The sequence below is a fragment of the Zeus faber genome (assembly GCF_960531495.2).
Source record: "Zeus faber genome assembly, chromosome: 20".
NCBI lineage: Eukaryota > Metazoa > Chordata > Actinopteri > Zeiformes > Zeidae > Zeus > Zeus faber.
The window spans coordinates 12,187,230-12,212,772 of NC_137207.1; the positions used below are offsets into that span (position 1 = coordinate 12,187,230).

Sequence of the window (25,543 nt, forward strand, 5' to 3'; positions counted from 1 at the left end):
GATCACGGTGTTCCGGCACTCTCCCAGCTCCCAGGACGGGGACCGTCTCCGGACAGCCCCCCGCCTTTGAAAAATAAAATACAATTGCCTCCGCTTCCCCACCCCACCCCACCCGCCGGTGCCGCTTGCTGACGCGCCTCCATGTCAATCAACTCATCCCCGGGCTTGACCGCGCCCCCGTCGCGCGTCATCAAATACGACGCAATATCTGATCAGTTATATTTGGCAGAGATATTGACGTGAAGGGGCCCTGGTGAACTTACACGGAAGGCTTGGTGGGAGCATTCATTGAAATATATTACGCATTTGTAGTTTGGCCCGCGGCTCCTCGGTTGGCTGGCATTTCAAGTAGTTCCGGAAGCCGCCACCAGGGGCGCACCGCGTCTCATGGCTTCAGTTTGTTTATCAAAAGCAGCCATTCACCCCAGGGTTCGAACACACATAGAACAGCGGCGTCTCACGAAAATAAAAGGGGATGCCAATCACTAGCCCCGGCCGTTGAAACCAAGGAGATTGTGATAAAAATAGAAATAAACGAAGGGAATTGGTTGGGGCGGGCGGGGGGCGGGGGGGGGGGGGATTGTTCGACCATATGGAGTGGAAGCTCAAACAACCGGCCAAGTGTTGAGTCAGTCCTAACAAGATCCTCTAGGATTTTTCCTCTTACAAACAGTTTCAGTGGGTTTACGACTCCTTCACAGTTCCACATGGTGCAAGGGTTTAAACCGGGACATGTGGACCTCTGCCAGTGAGCAATTTTGGAAGCGTGGAACTCCCATAATGTACATAAATTACTGCCAGAGAGAGTTCCATAAAGAAACAGCGCTAGAACGAGGGGAAAACCTTCCCCTCGTTCTAGTGTGCCATGTGCTTTTCATAACCAGCGGGCCTTTGTGCGTTGGCATGTGTCCTCTCTATTCTTAACTGGTTCTTTTCGGCACAAAGTGTGAAGAGAAAGGTGCTGTGATTAAAAAAACAAACAAAAAAAACCCATTCAGAACAATTATTCTCCAGTGGTATTTTAATGGTTTAAAAATCAAGCAGATTGTCCCTAAGGGACAATTATCCTCCTCTCTCTCTCTGACGCACACACACACATTATAGCCATTATTAACAGTCAAGCTATTTTAGTTTTCATGTCACACGCACCACTAAGTTTTGTTGTTTTGTTTTGGAACCCCTATTCTATTTATTGTGTTGTTTTGTCAAGTCCTTTTTGTTCATTCTTTTGGTCACTATTGGTGATCTTTGCCCTTTCAGAAAGGCAATACTGCTAAATTATAAATGTAAATATGAATCAAGTTGTAGAGGGCGGGGGCATTGGAAAAAAATGACAAAACAGAAAAAATGACAACTTCCAGTCATAAATATACTATTAAGTGTGCAGACAGGAATATGGGAAGTGGGCCTTTTCACAAGATCATCAATTGCAGAATGTTTGCAAATTAGTGCCGAAATATAAAAGGGGTTATTATGTAAGATATTTGGTAAAAATATATTTCTTGAGACATCACATGGAGGAGTGCAGATGGTAGTGCTATGAATAGTGCTGTGATAAAGTTGCGTCGCACGAAAAAGTAGGACAGAAACAGAATATGTCTCAAAAAAGGTATTTGCACCACTTCAAAACATGGGAATCTAAATGTGGGTACACGCGTGACGTTTTGACCTTAAACTTGTACGGCCACTGCGCCGCCACTGGAAATCCTCTTTCGAATTTCAGGGTAGGCCACTGTCGGGAACCCACTCGGATCGGCTCTCTCTCTCCCTCAGGTGTTCTGCAGGAAGGGGTTAAAAAGGAGCGGAGTGGAAAAAAACGAACAGATCCTGCCCTGACATTCCTCCCTTGGCTGTGCCTGAGCTTGTATACAGGGAGCTCTCCGCAGCTCGGCTCTAACTATTTCAACCACGCTGATGAGCTGGGGAGGGAGGTAGGGGTAACCGGGATGCAGGGGAGGGAGGGCTGGATTTCCCATTTATGGGTGGGGTCTCATCAAACTGTGGGTGTGGTGAAGGGAGGGGACAGGGGCGGAGGGGTGTTGACGGAGGAGGGCCAGTGGGTGTGTATGTGTGTGTGTGGGGTTATGTGTGTGTGTGTGTGTGTGTGTGTGTGTGTGTGTGTGTGTGTGTGTGTGTGTGTGTGCGTGTGTGTGTGTTGGTGTATGTGTGTGTATGTGCGCATGTGTGTGTGTGTGTGTGGTGGAGGAGGGTGTTGGGGGCTGAAGAGGAAAAACGCTGCCGGGTGTAGCTTGACTGGAGGGTTTCTCTGCCTGGTGTGGCATTCACATCCCAGCGCTCATGTGGTAAACGTCCAGCACCGCTCTGCTTCCCCTGCACACTGGCCCCTGTCCAGGGTTTGGAAGGAGAGAGAGAGAGAGAGAGAGAGAGAGAGAGAGAGAGAGAGAGAGAGAGAGAAGAGAGGGAACGAGACTGAGAGAGTGCATGTGTATCCCTGAAAAAGACAAGTGAGTCAAAAAAGAAGCAGGGGAAAAAGTTACGGAAGACCAGAGAACTGCAGAACACCAGAGGGAGAAGCAGGTGAGGACAGTAAGAAAGTAAGAAAAAAATTGAGAAAAACAGCAGACAGGAGGAGACAAAGTGTTGACTAAGTTTCAGTTTTTTTCATCGGCCCACAGTCGAGTTTGAAATCCTCGAGTTTGAGATGGCAGCCATGGAAGCGGTGGGCACCTCGAGCGCCCAGCTTGAGCCACAGACCCTCACCGAGATCTCAGACGACGAGATCAACCTGCCGCCCTCCGACGACGAGGACGACGGGGCGGCCAGGAAAGAGCAGTCGGCCCTCGGCATTGAAGGGGGCGCCGCCGACAACATCCCTGACAACGATGAGGCCCTCAAGCTCGACCCGCAGGTCAACGGCGTGATGGTGCTGACCCTGCTGGACAAGATCATCGGGGCGGTGGACCAGATCCAGCAGACCCAGAACGGCCTAGAGGCCAGGCAGCAGGAGATGGAGCGCTCGGTGACCAGCATCCAGGGTGAGCTCACCAAACTGGCCAAGAGTCACAGCACCACGTCCAACAGCGTCAACAAGATGATGGAGAAGGTCCGCAAGGTGAGCGTCAACGTGAAGACGGTGCGAGCCAACCTGGAGAAGCAAGGCGGCCAGATCAGGAAACTGGAGAACAACGAGGCCGAGCTGCTCAAGAGGCGCAACTTCAAAGTCATGATCTACCAGGTGAGACAGTGTGTGTGTGTGTGTGTGTGTGTGTGTGTGTGTGTGTGTGTGTGTGTGTGTGTGTGTGCGTGTGCGTGTGCATATATGGTTTAAAAGGACACATCTGCATACCCACCAGCAATAATATGACATGCTGAGAAATGACAATAAAGAAATCTTAATCTTAATCACATTTAGTGTCCTCATAATCTGATAATTAATCTCATAATTTTGTCATCATAATTGAGTGTCAGCATAAAAAGGCTTTAACGGTGTTATAAAATGTTACAATTTCTCGTGATTTATTCTCATGATTTAAAATTGTTATAATGCTGTTTTAAGTATTTTCTAGATGACTCTATAAACCACCTATACCTATATTTATGTGTGTGTGTGTGTGTGTGTGAGCGTTTGTGTGCAAATATAATTGGAGAGGGTGTTCTAAGGTGAGTGGATGTCTATGTGTATATGCTTACAGATGTATTTGAATATGTGATGTATAAATTAATTTATGTCTGTATTGCAATGCCGTCTGTCTGTCTGTGCGTCTGTCTGTTTATGTGTGCGCGCCAGTAGGGTAACACCTGACACAGAGGCGCAGAGATGGGTGTGGCAGGATACAGTAGCAAACCACTGTGAAAATAATCAGGTTTTATTTTGTTTCTATGGTGGTTGTTCTGGGTTAGTGAGGGTTTTTGGAGGGGCGGAGGGGGGTTCATGGGTTTGTGACCAGGATTAGAAGACCTGTCACCTTCTCATTTATTTCCCCAAAATGTTTGACAGGGACAATTCAAAAAACAGCAGCGTAATGTTTTTCCCGAGGTGCAAGATCGTAAGCTGTGGATTTTAAGGGCGTGGTGAGGGCTTCACTTGAACTCACTGCTGAAAAGTGCCCAAGTGCCAAATGCCAAATGCCAGGCTGCATACTCTCTTTGCCTCTCATCACCGGTGAATCAAACGTAATCCCCCCCGCCCTCAGGATGTGGATGTACCATGTGTAGGACATCCACAGACAGACTTGAGAAGAAAGTCTCCATTTCATTCTCCATTGGACATTTCTTTCTTTACTTAGTACAGTGCTTGTCACACACCCACTGTCATCATCATCATCATAAGCACACAATGATTAATCTAATGTTATGGCTTCTAGGCTCTCATTTTAGTCTGGTATTGTTCTATGTCTTCAAAGGGGAAGATGCTGTTCCACGCTCTGGGCCATATTAACCCCACCCGCACCTCCATCTCAGAATATAATGTCTTTGATTCCTGGTCCTTCCTTCGAGGACAAGTTTTGAAATAAGGCAAACGAGCCTGTGCGTGTGGAACTTGCTCGCTTCCTGCGCCTAAATAGTGCGGAATTCCTTCGGAAAGTTCAAAAAAACGAAATGAACATATAATAAGAACAGAAAACAAACGTGGAAAAATACCACAGACGGTCCGGTTTAAGGTCCGGTTTGAAGCAGAGACGGGCAAAAAGGGGTTTGATGGAAGAGAAAAGGTATCTTATTTGAAAAGATAGCCTCGTGTGTTTTTTTTTTTCTCTTTAGAGCGGTTAGGGGAGACCCGCGCTCGGGTTCTTTTTTTAGTTTGCTCGGCCACGTAATAGCTTGTTGGCTTTTTGCACAGTGGCTCGAGAAGATTCAGAGTTTCCACCCTTGACTCAGACACCATGGCACGGACAGCCCCGTCTCTGCCATTTCTCTCACTATTTCCCTCCCTCGCTTTCCTCCCCTCGTCTCCTACGTGTTGGGTGGCTGTCAAAAACCGGGGGTTTTTATGTAACTCAGACTCGCTGAATATGACACAAATATGCGCGCACGTAACACACCTGGCTTTCTTTTCCTGGCACAGGAGCACACTTTGCACATAATGATGTGCAGATGAGTCTCCAGAGCATGCAAAGCTCTCTGTTCGAATCGTTTCTCTCGAGCAAGTCGTCTCGTTCGATGGAAAATGATGATAGGATTATTTCTCAATCTGAAAAGGTCGTAAATCCATACTTTAATTAGAAGCTGATTTAATCGGGGAGCTGAGGACTGTAAGTTTCCTCCTACCGCCGACTCCCCATGCACACAGATGAAAATCAAAACAAGTTGAAATTTAGCTGGCCTTAATCAACAGCCTCTGCCCAGCGGCAAGAGAAGCCCCTCCCCTGCACCGAAAAATGCCTATCTCTGGTTCTCTTGCCAACCCAAAACATTGCCTTTGTTTATGGTTGCCGAGTATGACAGAGTGTTTAACATCATTAACCAAAGCCAACCACAATTTATGTTGCTGTTTTCACATTTTCTGTGTACTTCTCCGTTGCCTTATGTGGCCAAACTCCTTTGATAAATACTGTACCACTATGCAGCCTAAGTCTTCACTGACACAACCTCGTGAACCGTTTCTCTGTGTTTTCGTTTCTTAGAACTGTGTGTTAACACATAAATATTCTCCCTCAGTGAAGATTCATTAGTATGTGAGGCTTGTTCCTCACCAGGGCTGTCCTGCATAAACAACTCAGGGAAGCTACGTGGTACACACTTTAGAATGTGGCTGTAAAATGGATGCTGGTCAGGGGGAGTTTGCCGCGTTTCGTCGGATTCACGGGTTTGAGTTCCGGGATCGAGGGCATTTCTCATGCTTGAGAAAATATGCACATTTAATGGCGCCTCGCTTGGTAGCCGTACGTTCATCCATGTTTATGCAAACTACAATGAAACCAGTTCAGGGATATAAGGGGTGGAGCTCATGGGGCGGGGATTGGGCGGAGATTGACGGGTCTAGGGGCGAGGGGCATTTGTTGTACCTTTAACTAAGCCTAATGAATAGGCATGTTTCAGGGTCTGGCGGTGGATCCTGGGAGATTTGGTGAAGAGCCCCGCAAATGTTATAGGACTACTATGATGTGCTACCCCGCCCCAACAGAAACACTATTAGTGGAAGGGCGTAACTGGACAACGCTGGTAATTTGGTGCCAGCCAGTGAGAAGCACCTTCAGCCTCGGTGCAGCCAAGGTCACCCCAACAGCACCAAAGACATTCTATTCCATTTTTTACTAAACATTATCCACAGCTGTCTATGATCAGCACCACAGCAGAGTGAAAGCTATGTCTAGGATCATTAATTTCCCTGCGTCCCGAGAATGGAAACACACGAAATGTGTTGCTGACTTTTCTTTAACACAGGGCGATAGAACAAGGGAGGCGCTGTGTGTGAAATACCGAGGTGAAAGTGACTCAGTGGAGGAGAACGAGAGTTATCTTTCATTCCTCAAGTGGGTGTAGAGACTCATACAGCCCACGTTACAGCAGACTCTAACCTCACTTTGCTTTCCACTGTGCTTCTCGGATGTCAGGAGCAGCCAATGTGAGGTGTAGGAACTAAGGTATGATTCAGAGGCTCCCGATGAGCTCATTCAGTCCGAGTCCTGTGCGCTTAAGAAAAAGAGAAGCCCTACCCGGCCCTCCGCTGACAGTAAAACACCCGCGTGTTTACGGTTGAAAAGAGGTAGCTAGACCAGGGAGAGGACACTGCTTGAGCACTTTGTAGTGAAGCGCAGGGTGTTTATCTTCTCTTTATTAACGTCTGTTGACCTGCCAGTCGCCGCCCCGCCCCCCCCAGCTCACGGGCCTCTTCTTCTACAAGTGTGGTCCCAAAACCGCCAGGGCGCCATTCTACGGCTCAGCAGTGACTAAAGCTGGACTAATGCGAATGATTTGATAAAAAGCCATCGGCATGCTAAGCTGGAGATGATGAGATGGAACCTCATCTGTGTGATCTCTATCAACACGCCAGTTGAAAATGACAGCCCCCTATCTCCCTGTTAGTACGAGCAGCTGCCCTCCTCTGGGAGTGGGTGTGTGTGTGTGTGTGTGTGTGTGTGTGTGTGTGTGTGTGTGTGTGTGTGCGTGTGTGTGTGTGTGTGTCTGCGCATGTGCGTGCGTGCGAGTGTGTGCCTAAACAAGTCCGCTGAGCCCGAGCTTTAGTCCCTTCTATCTGTGGACTGTCTATCTGTGTTTCTTGACAGCTGAGTACATATGTTGCCTTATTTCAAAAGTGAGTAGAGCTGCAGCCAGACCGAGGGCTTACTGATCTTACAGTGGATCAATCCTGGAATGTCACAACTCCGTGGCAGAGGGTGTGTATGCGCGTGGGAGGGAGATAAAGAGAGAGAGAGAGAGAGAGATGGAGAGAGAGAGAGAGCGAGAGATGGAGTAAGATCATAAGGCAAAGGAGAGGTGTCGTTGAGCCACAGGAAGGTATCAGAGATACTGGTGAGAGAGTGCCAAAGGGAGAGAGATGTAACCAGAGACCGCAAAGGAGTGCAAGGGAGAGAGAGCATGAGAGATTACGATAAACATGAGGAGTCTGGCAAAGAGAGAGCGAGAGAGAGAGCGAGAGAGAGAGAGAGAGAGAGAGAGAGAGAGAGAGAGAGAGAGAGAGAGAGAGAGAGAGAGAGAGAAACATCTTTATCTTTGCCCATTTGCAGTGGAGCGAATGGGTGTGTTCAGAACCGAAGAGCAGAGGCCATATTTGGACAGCTGATTCACTGCACAGGCATCTCTCTTGGTCTTCACTGACCTCTCCTCTCCTCCCCTCTCCTCCCTCTATTCTCCTTCACGGGAACTGCCCAGATCCTTCAACCCATTAGTCCCCAGCTTCTCTTCCCACCTGGATAAATAAATTCTCATCCTCCCCTCCCATCTCCATCCCATCCTACTACTCCTACGCAACTCCCGTTTGCATGTTTTTCCACGAATAGACCTTCAAATATGCATTTTATGTTACATATCCTTCATTCAGTTATGCCCAGGGGTTGAAGTAACAATTATCTTGAGCTATTTGCACCGAGGGCCCAGGCAGAAACTTGAGAAAAAGGTTGGGTGAGGATTTTTGTCCTTTGGGCTCTGGAGTGGACCACTCACAAGACAACACATCGCATCACATCAAATCAAAAATCTGTTCACATCCTATGGCCCACGTCAGCGCCAAAGGCACAACCTTGATAATGCGTTGCATACAACTAGTGTGGCAAGTTTTGTTTTTTTCCCAATCCCCTTGAGCTGATACAGAAAAGTTTAGCTCAGAGCCCCCCTGGCAATTACAGCATGAGCTGAAGGCCTTAAAGGTGCAGTGTGTAGAATTTAGTGGCATCTAGCGGTGACGTCGCAGATCGCAACCAACTGAATTGGCGGTGCAACATGGCGGCCTCCGTGGAAGTGAGGGCGGCTGCTGCCCTCTCTAGAGCCAGTGTTGTGCTTGTGCGTCCTGGGATACTGTAGAAGAAACATGGCGGTGCAACATGGCGGCCTCCGTGAAGCGTACCCGCTCCAAATGTAGATAAAAAAAGCTCATTGTAAGGTAACGGATTGGGATTATGCACGAATTAAAACATACTTATGCCAAGTCTGTTCCGTAAATTCTCCACACTGCACCTTTAAATGCGTGTCTGTATTTTATTTCGCTCGGCTCCACAAGTATCATCCAAACTCTTCCTGCCACCCCTGATTCATGGATCGCCCACTGCTCATCCATCAGAGGCATCATGACCATGGAATCTGGAAAGGATTGCCTCAAAACATCTGTCAGGGAACATCATGCCGTTCTTCAGCGTTTGCTTTCCGACACTACCAATCAAAACACCTGTTACTTGCACGCACGCACGCACACACACACACACACACACACACACACACACACACACACACACACACACACACACACACACAAACACACACAAACACACACACACACACACACAGCTTACTTGAGAAATCTGTTGACAGTAGCTGTCTTGTTTAAGTATCATCAGAAATCTATCCAAAAGAGCGACGAACAAGGGAATGAGGTGTTTTCCTCTCCCACGGACAGAACGTTCTGCCCCGAAAATATTTAAACCAGATAGGTAAAAAAAAAAAAAAAAAAAAAAAAAGATCAAGCACTTCGTTTTGCCAACGGCCTGGGAACCATCAAGGTCTCCATAATGTTTTACATTAAAAAATCCTGAGGCTCGGTTCTCCTCGCACAGGTCTATCCAGGTCCTTATATGGGAACGCGAGCAAGAATGTTCTCCCAGCTCGGTTTACAAGCCAGGATGTGTACAATCGTTACTTCGGGGGAGAATGGCTTTTTCTTTTTTTGTTTTTGTTGGGCTTTTTTTTTTTTTTTTTTTTGGGCTGAGGCACGGTAGGTACTGTATGGGTAGCGTGTGTGCCCGGGTTGTCGACATGACATCATCGGTTCGTTTGAGGGCCCGCTGACAAAACGGGGAGGAGGGGAGCGGGAGGACGAGGGGAGGAAAGGCAGCCGGGGCCCAGAGACGACTCACGCTCCGCTCCTCTCGGCCCCAAAGGGTAATGGAAAAAGGCAAAACGGAGAAAGAGAAGTAGAAGGAGAAGGAAGGAGAACTGGGAGGGGGGGAATAAGAAAAAGCCGGGGCGGCAGATGGTGATGAAACGGGAGGGATACGAAGAGGGAATAAAGAGATGGGGTGGAAGGGCGGGGGCGGGGGGGGGATCTAAAAATAGCATCTATCACATACTTGTTTGATTGTGAGAAGGAAGGGGCTTTTTGGAGATAGCGTTCCTGTTTGGTTTGAGCCTGCCTCCCGAGCCCGGGCTTGATCAACTGCTTCGGGCGTCTAGAGTTGACCATCCAACATTTGGATGCTTTGGAAGTTTGTCGTTTGATCCAGTTTTATCACACGTTTGGCCCTTTCGCCTCTCTATTTTAATTATTATTTTTTTGCCGCAATAATGTCATCAAAGGATAGGTTTGCTGTTTTTCAAAGCTTTAGTTCAGGCCAATGGGGCATGCTTTTAAGCCATTATAAACATGATAAACCTACTTTTCGAAAATAGGAAACTGACAGTTGCCGGGCAGCCTTCGTATGTTATACAAGAAAAAACTAAGTAAAGCGAGCAAATTGTGCATTTTAAAAGCTTTTTATGTTTGTTTTTTTACACTCATCAGCTGTTTTAGCTACAGTTCATCTGGGCTAACATAAGAGACTAGAAACAGGAGGTTGTGTCCCTTCCTACTGGCAACCTGCGGTAGGCAACGTTAGGCTGGGTGTACCGTTGCAAGAAGTTGTTTAAAATAAACATGGTATAACTGTTATTTAAAATATATTCAAAGAGTACAATAAAAACCATGTACTTTAAACTACTAGTGCTGTGCCCATTGAAAACGTGCCTGTTCGCTCAAACAACTTCCCGCTCTGACTTGAACCAGCCGCGTGCACGGGTCGCTCCAGTGAAAGTCGTGGCAACTCGCGGTGAAAAACAACCCCCGGGGGAAGTACACTGTTTCGCACGGGACTAGGTATTCAGTTTATTACCTGATTCAAGTCATACACTTTGGGAAATACACTTTCTCTACATATTGGGATAGTTACGTGAACGCCCGCCACACACTGTTCGCCAAGCCCCGCCCTGCTGCTGCACCCTTGTTTATTCAAAGTTTATTAATATTACACGTTTCGCGTGTCCAAATCGATTCGGGTCCTTGGGTCCCCAGCGATACGCCCCCCCGAGTGTGAAGTAGATTGTACAATTGTGGAGTAGATTGGTTGTCGAGATAATCGAAGGACATACAGACAGAGATTCCTTCCTTTATCGTTGGGTGATCATTTCTGACGACTGTCGTGCGTTTTCTCGTCTCATACTGTATGAACTCTGCTTTCTTTCAAAACCTGCAATGATGCTGCTCACAGTACTTCAACCACTGTGACACATCTATTCAGTGAACGGGAGGTGGTTTTTTTTCTTCTTCTGATTCGGAGTTTTCCCCGCATTTGATGACTCATGGTCAAAAGGCCCCTGTAATAAGTAATGACTTTGTCTCATCATATGATCCGCCTCATCATATGATTCCAGATTTGAATCCACTCGGGATGTGGCTAATTGCATTATTCTCCGCAAACAGAGGAAGCTTTTATGAAAGCCTGGGTAGTTTTTACTTGCTGAACGCCATGGTCACTTCATCAAACTTTATAGAGTAAAGTTTATAGTTTGTGCTTCCATGGAGGTTATACAGTAGAGAGCTTAGAAAGTCATCAGAGTCGGGGAATTAGGTAAAAATGGCATAAAAGTAAAAGTTACATAAAGGTTTTTCCGTTCATAGGTAGGTTGTCTTTTCTGGTAGTGACAGCCATAGGTCACCGTTCTGAGGTGTCAATATAACTGAGGTCGAAATGCCCTGATAAATGTACACTTTCTGGGTGACACTGCTTTCAAGGCTGCCCATTCGACAGAAGTGCTCTCAGTCTCTCTGCGCTCCGGTGGCATGAAAAGGAAAGGGGGAAGAAAAGAAACGCTGTTGTCCGGGGAAAGACGGGGACGGCAGCAAAAAGGAAGAAGACCCTTCTGTCGCCGCCCCATAAATCTCTCTGTAAACACCAACCTCCGCCATTGTTATTGGAAAGAGCAACAAGGGGTCGCCATGGCAACGGCTGCTGTCGCTTCACCGCTGGCCAACTCGCTGTTAGCCAAGCGTGCTGAACTGTACATAGAGCCGGAGAGGGCCAAGGCAAGAGGGAGACTCAGCTGTCAAGCACTGCCTACTTTGTCCCATGATAATGGAACCTCTTTTTGGGAGCGCTGGGTTGAACTTTACAGAAGGGGGTAAAGGGGAGTGGGAACGCGGCACAACAGGCAGTGTCATTTTTTTTATTTGCACAGTTATTGTTGGAATGCTCTGAAATTGCGAGATGAGAGTTATTCTCGTGAACGGATCTGCAACGGAACAGTCATTGTATCCATGTGGATGTCATCGCATTCGAAAGGAAATATTAATAACAACGGTTCTCATTTTACTCGTTGCAGAAAATTGTGTGTGTGTGTGTGTGTTTGTGTGTTTGTGTGTGTGTGTGTGTGTGTATACTGTACATGTGTATATTTCAACCATGTCTGTTTGCACCCCTAGAAAAAACGATGTCGGAAAAACAACCCTGAGTGATTGTCTACAATGGCAAGCTGTGTCTTGCAATGACAGTTGGAAGTGTGTGTGTGTGTGTGTGTGTGTGTGTGTGTGTGTGTGCGTGCGCATGTGTGTGTGTGTGTGTGTGTGTGTGTGTGTGTCTGTGTCTGTGTGTGTATGTGTCTGTGTGAGTGTGTGAAAACAGCTCTGAGCTTGGGTTAGGTTGCCTAATATAGACGTGTCTGTAGCCCAGGAAACCAGTTAAAGGGTCCCTGTTTGTGCCAGATTCACATATGTGTCCTTTTAACAGTAATACATTTGACTGAGTGAGAGTGATCCCGAACAATGCAGTCGGCAAAGCTATGAAGCGCTGGAAACAAAGGATCAGTGTTATTTTTTTTTTTTCTGCACTTATGTACGAATGTGGGGCAACCGATTTCGATTAGGGAAAGGAAATGGCTCATAACTGCACGGCTCCTCCCAAAAGAGTCCTGCTGGCAATAGTGCGAAACAGATTTTTTTTTTCACCTATATGACCGAGGACCTTAAATGGACACATGACCTCATTACTTGTGCCTATTAGTGATGTGAAGTGTAACTGTATGTCACCTCCTGTTAACCCTTAAATTGCAGGTTTGGTTATCACCTCGATCAAGGTCAATATGGAGTATTGGGGAATTTGAATGAATGCATGTGATGACTTACGTGCACTTGGGGCGTCATTGCGAAAGACAAAAGAGAGACGGAATGCACAGAGGGAAAGATCTTGTGCTCAAGCGCTGTTTTGTACAACAACTCTGTCTGTCTTTCTCTCCCCCAGGGAACTTCAGCATGCCTTCCCATTATTTTTGCGAACTAAAACCTCTAATTTCTCTCTCTCTCTCTCTCTCTCTCTCTCTCTCTCTCTCTCTTGCACGCGCACTCTCTCTCTTCTCTCTCACCCCCCCCCTCTCGCTCATCACCCCCCCCCCCCCCTCTCCTTCTCTTTCTGGGTCCAAAAAAACAATTACAGGGGAGGGGAGTATAAAGGGAATTCTCTCTCCCTAGAGTTTAATACTGTGTGTGACCACCACACTTTTTCCCATGGCGCTTACATGAGAACAGTCTGTGAAAAACACACACACACACACACACACACACACACACACACACACACACAGACACACACATACTGATAGATGTACTGGAACACACACACACACACACCCACGCATGCACGCACGCACGCACACACACACACACACAAACACACACACATACATACTGATAGATGTACTGGAACACACACACACACCCACGCACGCACGCACACACACACACACACACTCACACACACTCTTTCCCTTGTCTGGCTACAGCAGTGCCTGCCTACACATCCCACAATGGACCCCTGGAACCTGGGTGGGCCAAAATCTGACTTTCCCAGATCTGAGGTTTTATTTTTGTTGGAATACTCTTTTTTTTTTTTTTTTTTTTTTGTATGCATATATGGCAGTTTGAATTGACTACATAAAGGCTCAGTTTTTTTCAGCTCCTTCAACAGTGATTGGCCTGTTGGGTCAGGTAGCTCAGTATGGAATTTGAGCCCCAGTTCAGGTCATGAACTGGGGGTCGATGGCACGACACCGCCTCTGGCTTCTGAAACCAGGGCTTGGCTGAGGGACTTACAGTGTAATTAATACTTGAGAGTGGAATATTTTTATTTTCAGGCAGAAATTATTGAACATAAAAGGAGTCTTTTGCAGACAGTGTGTGTGTGTGTGTGTGTGCGTGTGTGCATGCGTGCGTGCGTGTGTGTGTGTGTGTCCGCCCAAAAGCCTTGGATGATTTGGGGCATATGTTTCCCTAACAGTCAAATGCTGGTTCCAAATGAGCCTTCAGGTTCAAATACCAATTGTGACTATATCTGACTATGTGTTCTATAATGTATTTTACGCCCTAAAATCTTCGCTCTCTCTACCATGAAAACGGAACCAATTGCCAAAAAGAGCGACTGCCGGCCACAAATAAATACACGGGAAAAAAGTATTGCAGTTTTAAATAGGGGAGGGGGTCTCGGACTGAATCAGATTGCTCTATGACTTCCGGAAAAGGATGGACGGTATTTTGTTTGTAAAAGACAGTATGTGATTGTGCCCGTAACAACTCTTTCAACTAATTCCATTGGACAATCGTGCCACCGATAACTATCAGTGTTCTGAAAGCTGCCTTCCAGGCTTTCAATGGACCCGTAATGGTTTTTGCTTTATACTAGCAGCATAACTCAGTCTCTAACACAGTACCTGACTTCCTGATATTTGTCATATCTAACCGGCATCACTTCCCGTTTGGCAGCGACATTTCCTGACACAATGTACTACCCAGTACACCGACTGACTGGTCAACAGTCTAACCGTGCCACGTCATGGCTGATACTGATGCTCATGGCAAGTCAAGTTAATATTTTTTCCCAACAAGCTTCTTGCGCGTGTAACATCGGTGCTCACTTTGGAGACGGCAAAGCTCCACAGAACCCACAGAACCCATAAAGAGGGAGTCCACATTTAGGCTGTTTTAAGCCCCACCCACAGCACGATTGACATCAGCAGTTATATCATGAGGATTCCCTGTCTTCCTCTGGAATCACTGGAAAATCCCCTCGCTGAGTGTATGACCAAATTTTGCCGTACGTGTGCGCATGTGTGCACTCGGTGGTCGATGTGAGTATACGTTTGAGTCTCATGTGTACACACACACACACACACACACACATACACACGCACACATACACACACGCACGCACACACACACACACACAGGCACACACACACACACACACCAACAGACAGACGGTCGGCTTTTCCACAGTCGGAGCAGTCGGGGAGTTCTTGGCTAAAACAGGAAAACAGAAACAGAGAGGGGAGTGTTGAAGCGGGGATCCTCTCTCTTTCACTCCGCTGTTCCACTCCTTCGCTCTTTCTCCCACTCTTTCTCTCCATCCCATATTTATGTATCTCTCTCTCTCTCTCTCTCTCTCTCTCTCTCTCTCTCTCTCCCTCTCTCTCCCTCTCTCGCTCTCTCTGTGGTTCTAGCAAGTAGAGACAGATGTGAAAGAGCCGTACACATGGCTGATGAGTGGTTTCAGTGTGGGCTGAGGGTGGAAAGCATCCACGGAGTGCTTCCGCGCGCACACACACACACACACACACACACACACACACACACACACACACACACACACACACACACACACACACAACCTCAGATATATATGTTGGTGCGAAAATGCACACAAGATCACGCACACATATACTGTACACATACTCAAGTGCAGACCAAAAAATAGCCACATAATTTTGCGTGCACAAACCTACACAAGTGCAGATAGGTGGTTTCGTGCGCACGCACACACACACACACACACACACACACACACACACACACACACACACAGCCTCAGGCGCTCACGGTCTCTCTCTGACAGATGACTGTTTGTCAGTGAAGTAGCTTTTTCCTCTGGTTTGGAAACATTACAGTAATTAGCTCCATTCAGACATGCCCTGCTATTACTCTGCAGATAACTGTGAAACTTTTGATTCATTTATGTATTTACTTATTTGTTTGTGGTTTGTAAGGAGTGTCGACTTTCACTAATAGAGACAGGAATTAGTGTGCGTGTGTGTACAGTATATGTAATGTTATGTCTATGTAATGTTGTTGTCCATTCACAGTCCATTGCCAGGTGGATAGGAGGAAACCAGCAGTGTAGTCCCACTGGGTAGAGAGGATGTTTTATTGATATGTATCTGACTATTTTCAAGTTTGAACTAGATCTGTCCAACTTGACAAACTCATCTATGGGTTGGAATCCTTGAAAAATCAGAGATATGGTATCGTCTGTCAACTAAAACGGCCAGAAATGTGGAAACACCATATCGATATTTTGGGAGAAGGAATAAACCAAAGTTCATTATTTAGTATCTTTAAAACCTAATGGACCCAGTTTCTTCATTCATTGTATTTTAAATCATAAATCAACAAACGTGTCGATCGTCCTTCTAGGTTAAGAAACTCTCAGGTCCCACACATGCACATCGATCCATTTTATATCTACTGTGCTGGACAATACAGTAAACATAAAGGGTGTCTGTCTGTGTGCGTGTGTGCGTGTGTGCGTGTGTGCGTGTGTGCGTGTTGTGTGTGTGTGTGTGTGTGTGTGTGTGTGTGTGTGTGTGTGTGTGCGTGTGCGTGTGCGTGTGCGTGCGTGCGTGTGTGTGTGTGTGTGTGTGTGTGCATTGAGAGGTGGTTAATTATGCAAACTCATCAGGACAGAGAGACAGAAAGCTTCGTGCTTTGTGCTGACAGCACAGGGCATCAGGCAGCTGATATCAGCAGATGAGAAACACACGTGCGTGCGTAGAAACACAAACACAAACACAAACACCAACATGACCGAATATCCACAACAACAGCATGACCGTCTCAAGCGGGGGCGTGGGGGTGGGGGGGCGTGGACGCCTGGCACAATTTAACACCCGCATCTGCGACAAACATGCTCCACCCTGGTTCGAGGCAAAATAGAAGAACAGATCTGTAATTACAGTATGGAAATGATTTTAATTTTGTGTGTAGCTGGCGGTTTCTTGTTTACGCAACATGCATTTATGCATTTATTTATTCATCCATCCATCCATCCATCCATCCATCCATCTATCCATCCATCCATTTTCCTCGTCGGGGGAACTGAAACTGACTATGCTGACTACTAGGTGACTAGAACTTCACTCCATCTCAGGGTCACATTCACCCCATGGGCAATTCAATTTAAAAAAAAATCTGCCCATCCTACTGTGCATCCCAGACCAGGAGCCCCTAGACACAGAGCACAGTATCCAAAACACCAGTAGAAATGTTTATTTTATCCCTCCATATTACCAGAGTAAGAAAGTGTGACCATCGGAGATCGATTAAATATATGCGATGGTTCCAAACATTCCGAATGGTTACCACATCATATTCCTCACTGGATTTGATACTACATGATATGATATACCCAAATTTCATGGATCGCAAATGCTATACCTTTGCCAAACAGCTGTTGTACAGGCGCTAGCTCTGAACAACAGCCATCTCTCATTTTTCCCCTTTTGCACGCAAGGCGGCTCTTGGTGACGGAAGGTTATGGAGCTCATAGGAGATACAGTCTTCATTCCGGAAAACGCTACCACTTTTGCCCACAGTGGTTCCTAATTTCACTTGGGAATCTGAAACCACTCGGAGTGCCGTTAAGCCGAGGCTGGATGACAGCAAAATGTTGTATAAGTGCATTCACTATGTGTTGTTTGTATCTGTGTCGGAGTCCAGGCATCTGAGCTGTAATTTCACTGGGAAAGATAATACTCAATGTAGGTGGTGTGGCTCTTAGCTTGGGTGCAGAGACTGGGAGGGAGAGAGAGAGAAACCGAGAGCGAGAGAGAGAGAGAGAGAGAGAGAGAGAGAGCGAAAGAGAGAGAGAGGGCTGTAAACATTTTTCAAAGGAATCGCTTTTCCACTCATGAGTCAGTGGCAGCGAACCACTCTCTCCATGACTAACGCTTCTTTCATGCCAGTCATGGCACGGGAAACCCACAAGGCAGCGATATAAAGGGTCCACCCAGGTACATCGACCCCCCGGACAAGATCACAAGTGGAGGGTCGGGGAGAGAAGAGAACGGCGGGAAGAGAGATAAAGCGAAGGGCAAACAGGGTCGCAACGAAAAGTGACAGAATTACAACGAAGAGGGGAGAGAGTTGGAACAAACTTGATGACTGGGAGGAGGAGGAGGCGTGAGTAAGTGGCTTGTGTGGACATGCACCGGGTGAGAACTCACAGATGTAATAAAGAACGGAAGGGAAAATGGGAGAGATGGAGGTCGAGTGGTTTATCTGCGGTTAGGTTGCTATGGACAACGGAGGAGTTAGAGAGTGTTTGCATGTGAGTGTGTGAGCACGGTTCCTCTGACCGCCGCTGCGTTCCTACTTTTCCACCGCCAAGATGCTAGGGCTGACACACACACACACACACACACACACACACACACACAGTTGACACAGAACAGATACAGAGCATATGCCCATTTTGAAATGGGACATAACGGAGAAACTACTGCAGTTGCTTAATGACACTCACTGTAAGTCGCAATTTTTTGCAACAACCTCTCAGGGTCTTCCGGTTTTGAAATTGATGGTATAATTGCAAATAAAATATGAAAATGGTTTTGCAAGTTTTGCAGGTGCTGTGGCAAAATGCAATATTCCCTCTAGTGCACCGACAACCAGATACAGATGCATTCATAGACGCACGCGCACACAGACGCGAGCAGGCGCGCGCACACACGCGCGCACACACACACAACCATTGCATACCTCAATCCCATATTTTCCATGGCTCTGAGTGTACCTTCCTGCCATTGGTGCGGCAGAACAATGTCCCATTAAATTAGGAGGGGTCAGGAAGTCAACACGCTTAGGTAAATGCCTGTTCTTCCTGCTACATGCTTTTCCATGTTGTTTAGGACGCACATACAAACCTGGCCTTGCGTGTGCACGCAAGACGAACCCTCTGCTCCCCCCGGCCCCGCCCGACAGTGGAACCCCCAGTCCCATGGAAGCATATTAACCTTTGACCTTCCCATGTCTTTAAGCAACGGATCGGGAGGAGTTCCCTGCTAAACGTCTCCGTAAACGGGTCCAGGTTTGATCCACCGCGATCCCCCAGTGGGGTGAGTACCGACAGGTTCCTAGGGAGACGCCCGGTGAGAAGGACCCCCGTGTCGGGACGAGGAGGGATGTTTTCTCCCCTAAAGGGGTCAATAGGGTTGAGACGAAAAAAATAAAAAATAAAAAAAAGAAAAGAAAAAGAACGCAGCGCTTCGGATGGAAACAAGACATAATGAGCTGAACAGCCAGCCAGGCTTTTTTTTTCCCCCCTCCAGCTTTTCCTCCGACTGTCCACGCAGCTGTCCAGGAAAAAGAAAAAAGAAAAAAAAGGGAACCGCGCTCCCTCGTCCAAGGTCAAGTTTACCCCAGATATCACACATAAGGCCACGCCGCGGCTGAACACAATAGCGAGGGACCCCCGCACCGCCCCCCCCCCACTCCTCCGGACAATGCTTTGATGCTATCATCTCTTCCTCCACCGAGAGATGGCTTTTCCAATGTCTCTGAGGCGGCGTCCCACTCGGCCTATTACACATTTGACCTCCTTCGTCCACGCATTCTCCTCGCCCGTCCCCCTCCTGTTATTTTGTTGATGTCTCTCGTGCGGTGTTCTTTTCTGCCGAAAGGACACCGGGAAGTTATGGGATGGGGGGTGGTGGTGGGGGGGGAGTGCTTCTGGCCGGGCTGGAACAGGGACACAATGGCGATCCTGCGAATTACAACCCTCCCCCCTCCATACGCAGACCTGCCGGAGCCCTAATCGGACGTGTGCCCCCATGTGAGCAGCTTTGCTGTGATGGAAAGAGGAAGACGACCCTCCTCCTCCACGCCCCACCCCCCCTCCCCACCCCATTTCCATCCATGAACAAGGTGCTGGTGCAAACTGCGAGGCATCTCTGATGTGAATGGAGTGCACTCACACACACACACACACACACACACACACACACACACACACACACACACACACACACAAACACACACACACACACGAAAAGTAGAAACGAAGGGGTCAGCTTCATCGGCTGGAACGAGCGAGGAGGAGAGAGAGGGAGAGAGAGAGAGAGAGAGAGAGAGTAAGAGAGAGAGAGAGAGAGAGATGAAAAGGGAAGGGCCCTGAAAAAAAAATGGAAAGAAAAGAAACAAAAGGAACAGATGAATAGAGAACAACACTGTCGAACATCAGGGCGTTCAGGAATGTTCCGTCACGGTGCGTCTGGTTTTGCTGTGTGGTTTTAACAGTTGTGAAGCGATCGACGCGGCGACGGACCAATCCGAGCGCGGCACATTTCCGCGATGCGCGACTTCCTCCGACAAACTGCTCCGGCATCAAGCTGAAGAGAATAGCGTTTGATAACTTACAATAAGAAGGAAAATGCAAAAGGTGTTGCCGGGGGGGCTCGTAACACAGACACACGCTACCCTGGGCGTCTGGACTGCGATTTTATTTGGTGGGATTCTACGCCATTTAAGGGAGGCGGGACATGCCATAACTTTACCAAAGGTGGTTTACCAAAGGGTCTCGTGTACCGTGACGCTCCAACAAGTAAACCAAGCAACAATTTAAGTGTGCCTATCATAATTGAAGTCGATTTCACTAAATGTAATAAAGTGGAAGTCCCTAAATGCTGTGTGCCATGTCAGTCCTGACCAATCCAGTATTTTACGGGTAGAACACAACAAAAGGTTTTTTTTGTAATCGCAAACAGGATGCCACGTTGCAGCAGTCAACAACACCAAACAGTCGTGTAAACCGCCCCATGCAGCGGCAACTCCGAGGTTCTTTGGGATCAAGGAGCACAAATTACAGGAGGAAGTCACTGAAAGGGAGATTAAATGCCATAATGCTATAATGGTCTTTTACCGTCGTTGGCTGCCAACATAAAACAATATCGTTGGCTGAAGAGAGGTGGAGAGAGCATCCACCGGCCTGCAGATAAACACACACAGAGGCCAGAGAACTTGGTTGAAAAGGGACCGGAGGGGATATGTGTGTGTTTATGCATATGTTTGTATTCACACAAGTGTGGTATTTTTTGCGTTTTTATTGCAAGTAATGTTCGTGAAGGGGTGCATTGTACAGTACGACCGCAAAAAGCTGGGTGTTTGTGTAGTATTTGTGAGTGTTTTTGAGTGCAAAATGAACATAATGGTGCACGTCTGTGCCGGTGGAGGAGAGGAACATGACTCACCGTCATCAGGGATCCCAGACAATAGGGTCATTACAGGCCGGTCAAAACAGAGGTGCGCGCTGATTACTGTACGTGAGCACACACGGTGGAATCCACTAGGAAAGTCAAGGTTCATTTGCATTCATTTTTCACATGCCAGAGGGAGACACGACAGCGGAAAATGTAACGGTTTGGAGATAGAGGAAAGGAAATATGGAAGTGGGAGGCGGGGTGTGCGGTGGGTAGCGCGGGTTTGTCCGTTTCCCAGAGCTGGATCTCAGAATTAAGGCGTGTCGTCGCAAAATCGCAAGGCAGGCAATTTATGATCACAAGCACTCCTTTTGGACAGAGTGCTTGTGACACACTCTTCTCAGATTAACAAAGGGAATAATAGTGATACTTGTTTCCAAACACTGCCAAACACGACATAAAGAAGTAGACAACGAGATAAACCAAACACTACAAACACCCCCGGGGCAGTTTTACAAGTTATGCAGGCGTGGATGTGCATGGGAATACTTCTTTTCTTTTTTTTTTTTGCACATCATCCAATTTAGAAAAATTGAAAAAAAATAAAGATGTTACAATTGTTAACAGTGTGCAAGTGTTAACAGATATGTGTAATGGAACAAAATGTGAGATATTCGTTTTGACGTGAAGTGGAGTCATAGTGTTAAGTCCTTGAAAAAGGATTTGCTCAAGAGAAGTAGGAATACCTCAAACCTAGACCTACGAAGACTTTTGAAAAACGGTATCGCCGACACCTACCTGTAATTAGGCCTGACACAACTGTTTTGTTTATGATTTGCAACATTTTCTACATGGTAATCTTGAGTTTATCCGTGATATAACATGAAGAGCATCTTTAACATTCCTGTGACATCTGTATGTTTTATGACGTTTGATAGAAGGATATGTTCATTCTGACCTTGACCCCAGTTTGAGGAACTTCTGACCCGCCTCTCTGAGCAAACTCAAACAACCTTTCTCACTCGTTGTCCTACAGGATGAAGTGAAGGTCCCCTCGAAACTCTCCATCTCAAAATCAATGAAGGTCTCTGATTCGGTGGCGGGGAGCAGAGGGGGCAGTGTGCTGGAGCTGAAGGAAGTCATGGAGGAGGCCGGAGAGGAGGGGGAAGGCGAGAAGGTGGACAAGCCCCACGTGGACCTCTCCTCGGACGAGGAGGAGCTGGAGATCGAGGAGACCATCGAGGAGTCCCGCGCGGAACGCATCAAGCGCAGCAGCCTCCAGCGCGTGCAGACCCTGAAGACGGTCTTCTCCAAGGAGAAGATGGAGAAGACGCGCGCAAAGACCAAGGACAACCTGGAGAAGACCAAGCAGAAGACCAAGGACAACCTGGAGAAGACCAAGCAGAAGACCAAGGACAACCTGGAGAAGACCAAGCAGAAGACCAAGCAGAATATCGAGAAGACCAAACAGAATCTGGAGAAGACGCGCCACAACATTGAGAAGAAGATGGGCAAGCTGGGGACACGCATGGCCGTCAACCCCGAGCGCAAGCAGAAGATGCAGGCGTCCCGTGAGAAAGTAAAGAAGGCTTTCACCCCGGAACACACCGTCTACGCCCGGTCCAAGTCGGCCATGTACAAAGTGCACCCCTTCACTTTCCACGTCAAGAAGTTCCGCGGGGGGGCGGTGGAGGTGGTCCAGGGCACAGAGATGGTGGAGGTGTCCCAAGACGCAGATGCTTTTCAGGATGTGGGCGTGGAGGAGGGCGGCGTGGAGTTGGAGATGGAGCTGATGAATGGAGGAGGCGAGGTGGAGGAGGACCAGGATGACGCGGACGAAGAGGAGGAGGAAGACAGCCGGGAGGCCCTAATGGAGGACGACGAGCGCGACAGGGACAGTGACTAGGGAAGTAACGACAACAAAAATGGGGGCCAGGTAGAGAGGGAAGGGAGGGGAAGAGGCGGTGGTAGTGTAAGAGGTTAGTCCAGACCACAACCAAGTTCTCAAGACCAAAACCTGAGGTCATTTTGTAAAACTGAAACAATCATAGGAAAGAATCAAAGGCTATATATGCATAAACCTCAAAGCTGATAGCTAGACATGAGTAATGAGTACCATCGTGTTAATGACAACCTGCCCTCCCAGATTGACAAAAGAAGTGTAGTGGGGTCTTTTCTTTTTACAGTCCTTTGGGGGGTTTAGGCACAGATAATCATGACAAGAGCATCTCTAGATTCGTGTGAGAAAAAAAACAACCTCACGCAGTAAAAACCTGAGATTTAGGGGGATGTGAGGGACAAGGGGTAGATATAGGCAAAATATCAGAGCTGACACAAACAAATATTCACATGAGGGGATATGGCGATTTCCCCATTTTTAAGGAACTCAGACAACAGAAACCAATGGAAAACAAATCACTCAAGACATCCCAGAATAGTTATTTCTCTTAAACTGCTTATCTTATGTCAATCGCATTTTAAATCTGATCCACATGAAACAGATACATGTATTTGGTTTCCGCTCTCCCAACGAATGGTGAATCATATTTTTTTTGACATGGCAGTCAGATATCCACATTAATGCCCATCCGTTTTCATGTATTCTGAAGATATCTTCTGTCTCTTCTTCTGTCTCTATACACACGCAAATATTTTTCAATTGCTGTTTCTTCAACTTTTCCAGGTCGACGATACGTTAGTGTTACTCGTCTGCTTCCTTATTCTGCTCAGTTTTCCTCATTCTGTAAAGTGTTATTGTGATTCCAGCGAGTCAATGAGCTCAACACTGTAATTCCGTGATGTTTGTGTATGATTTTGCTTGGGATCAAGTATGTTATGTTTGGCTCGTGCCATCCAATTTTGGTCATTGATAGAATGTGATAGATGTCTCCGGAAACGCGTTTGGCAATGTTTTAGAATTTCATGCGACATTCTCTTACAGTGAAACAGCACGCGTCCATACAAATGAAGGTCTGTGTGGTCTACCGTTGAACAAAACATGTTAAGAAAAAGGTCCGCTGACTCTCATGTGTTGAAGCCCATTGCGTTTTACACAGACTTACACACTCTCCTGCGATCATGATTTTTTTTTTTTGTTTGTTTTACATTATATGAGGGCCTTATTGAGAAAACGCTATGATCTGTTATTGAAGTTATGCTTGATCAAACCAAGATGAGAATCTACTTTACCTGATAATCTGACCAATTTTGATTGTGGCCAACATTACCCCACCAACATGTTAAACATGTTTGGCTTTTGTGTGCATTGTACTAGTTGGTAAATTACCCAACTCCAACATTATTATTGTTGTGGGAGAACAGAGTGCTTTCTTGTTCCTATGGTATAATACTGACCCCTAGAGACATTGTATCACTGCACCTCCAGAACTATTCTGAAAGTGTTACGAAGTCCCTTTTCTAAATTATTATTTCACCAACGCAGTAAAACGTTCACAAATTCGCAAACTATTTTTCATTGCTAAACTAATACCTAACTGTTTGCTTTTGATGCGCAAGCTCAATATCAATCCAATGTAGTGGAACATATTTTCCATAACTTTTGCCAAAGTGAAATGTGTCTGTGACGTCCTGTCATTTCCAGCTCGCATATCAATCCCATTCCTGTTAAATTCTTTTTTTTGTATATAATGTGAATCTCTGCCATTACGGATCATAACACACCCCGCTTTTATTCAGCATTATGATTTGCCATCTCCTGGTGACCAGAGGTAAATCTAGGCCAACAACGTCTGCACCAAATTATGCAATAAAAAGCTTTTACAATATAGAGTAAATCTGCTGCTTTGAAAAAAATAATAGCATTTGTAGTATAACGTTGAGGTTTGCCTCAGTGTTCTAGTTTTGACGCTTAATATGTCTTAATGATGCCATGTGGCTGCTTATCAATCAGCAAGAATTGCACCGAAGCTCTCGACAAAATGTAATAAATTCCCAATTTTTATTTGCTTCATCACACGATGCTAACTGAATTATGAACATTGTCTCACTGCCTAACCACTAATGTTTAATAAAAGCTGGTTCACAATCGTTGTCTCTTTCTTGAATGAAGAACTTGGTCAATTATGTTTTTTTTCATCCATAAGAACAGTAACCCTTAAGATAATCCCAATCTTTCTGCACACACATACAAAAAGTTCAAGCAAATTAGACAATCGTTGCAGGATTCTGATGTGTGCATATAAATAAAAAAAAAAACAAAACAAACATATATTGGTTATCTTTCATCATTTCCCAATTCTGCAATGATTCTATCATATTCTATCGCATGGAGTCTGTTATATTCTACAGGGACTGTATTTTAGTATACTGGAATTGTATTATACAGGGATTACATTCTATTCTTCATGATTTATATTCTATTCTACAGGGATTCTATTCTATTCTAAAGGGATTGTATTCCTTGCTATTATATAGGAACAATATTCTATTGTGTTTTATTATGATTATGATATTCTATTATATTTTATTATGCTTGGAGTCTATTGCATTCTACAGGGAATGTATTATATTCTATTATAAAGGAATTTTATTCTACAGGGATTACATTACTTTCTACAGGGATTCTATTCTATTCTATTATATTCTATTGTATTCTATTTGGATTATATTCCTGTTGTTTTATTGT

The 25,543-nt window shown here is 46.3% G+C and overlaps 1 protein-coding gene across 2 annotated transcripts; it reads left to right on the forward strand.

The window, feature by feature from the left end:
* The first annotated feature begins 2,211 nt into the window (after positions 1-2,211).
* Positions 2,212-24,943, forward strand: LOC307245529 (caveolae-associated protein 1-like). Of its 2 annotated transcripts, XM_080021158.1 has the most exons (3): positions 2,212-2,538; positions 2,637-3,196; positions 21,935-24,943. In XM_080021158.1, the coding sequence occupies exons 2-3, from the start codon at positions 2,663-2,665 to the stop codon at positions 22,802-22,804; spliced, it is 1,404 nt and encodes a 467-aa protein (XP_079877284.1). In that variant the 5' UTR covers positions 2,212-2,538; positions 2,637-2,662; the 3' UTR covers positions 22,805-24,943. The 2 variants fall into 2 exon arrangements, with proteins under 2 accessions (XP_079877284.1, XP_079877283.1); XM_080021157.1 differs by having other exon boundaries at positions 2,212-3,196.
* Positions 24,944-25,543: the final 600 nt, after the last annotated feature.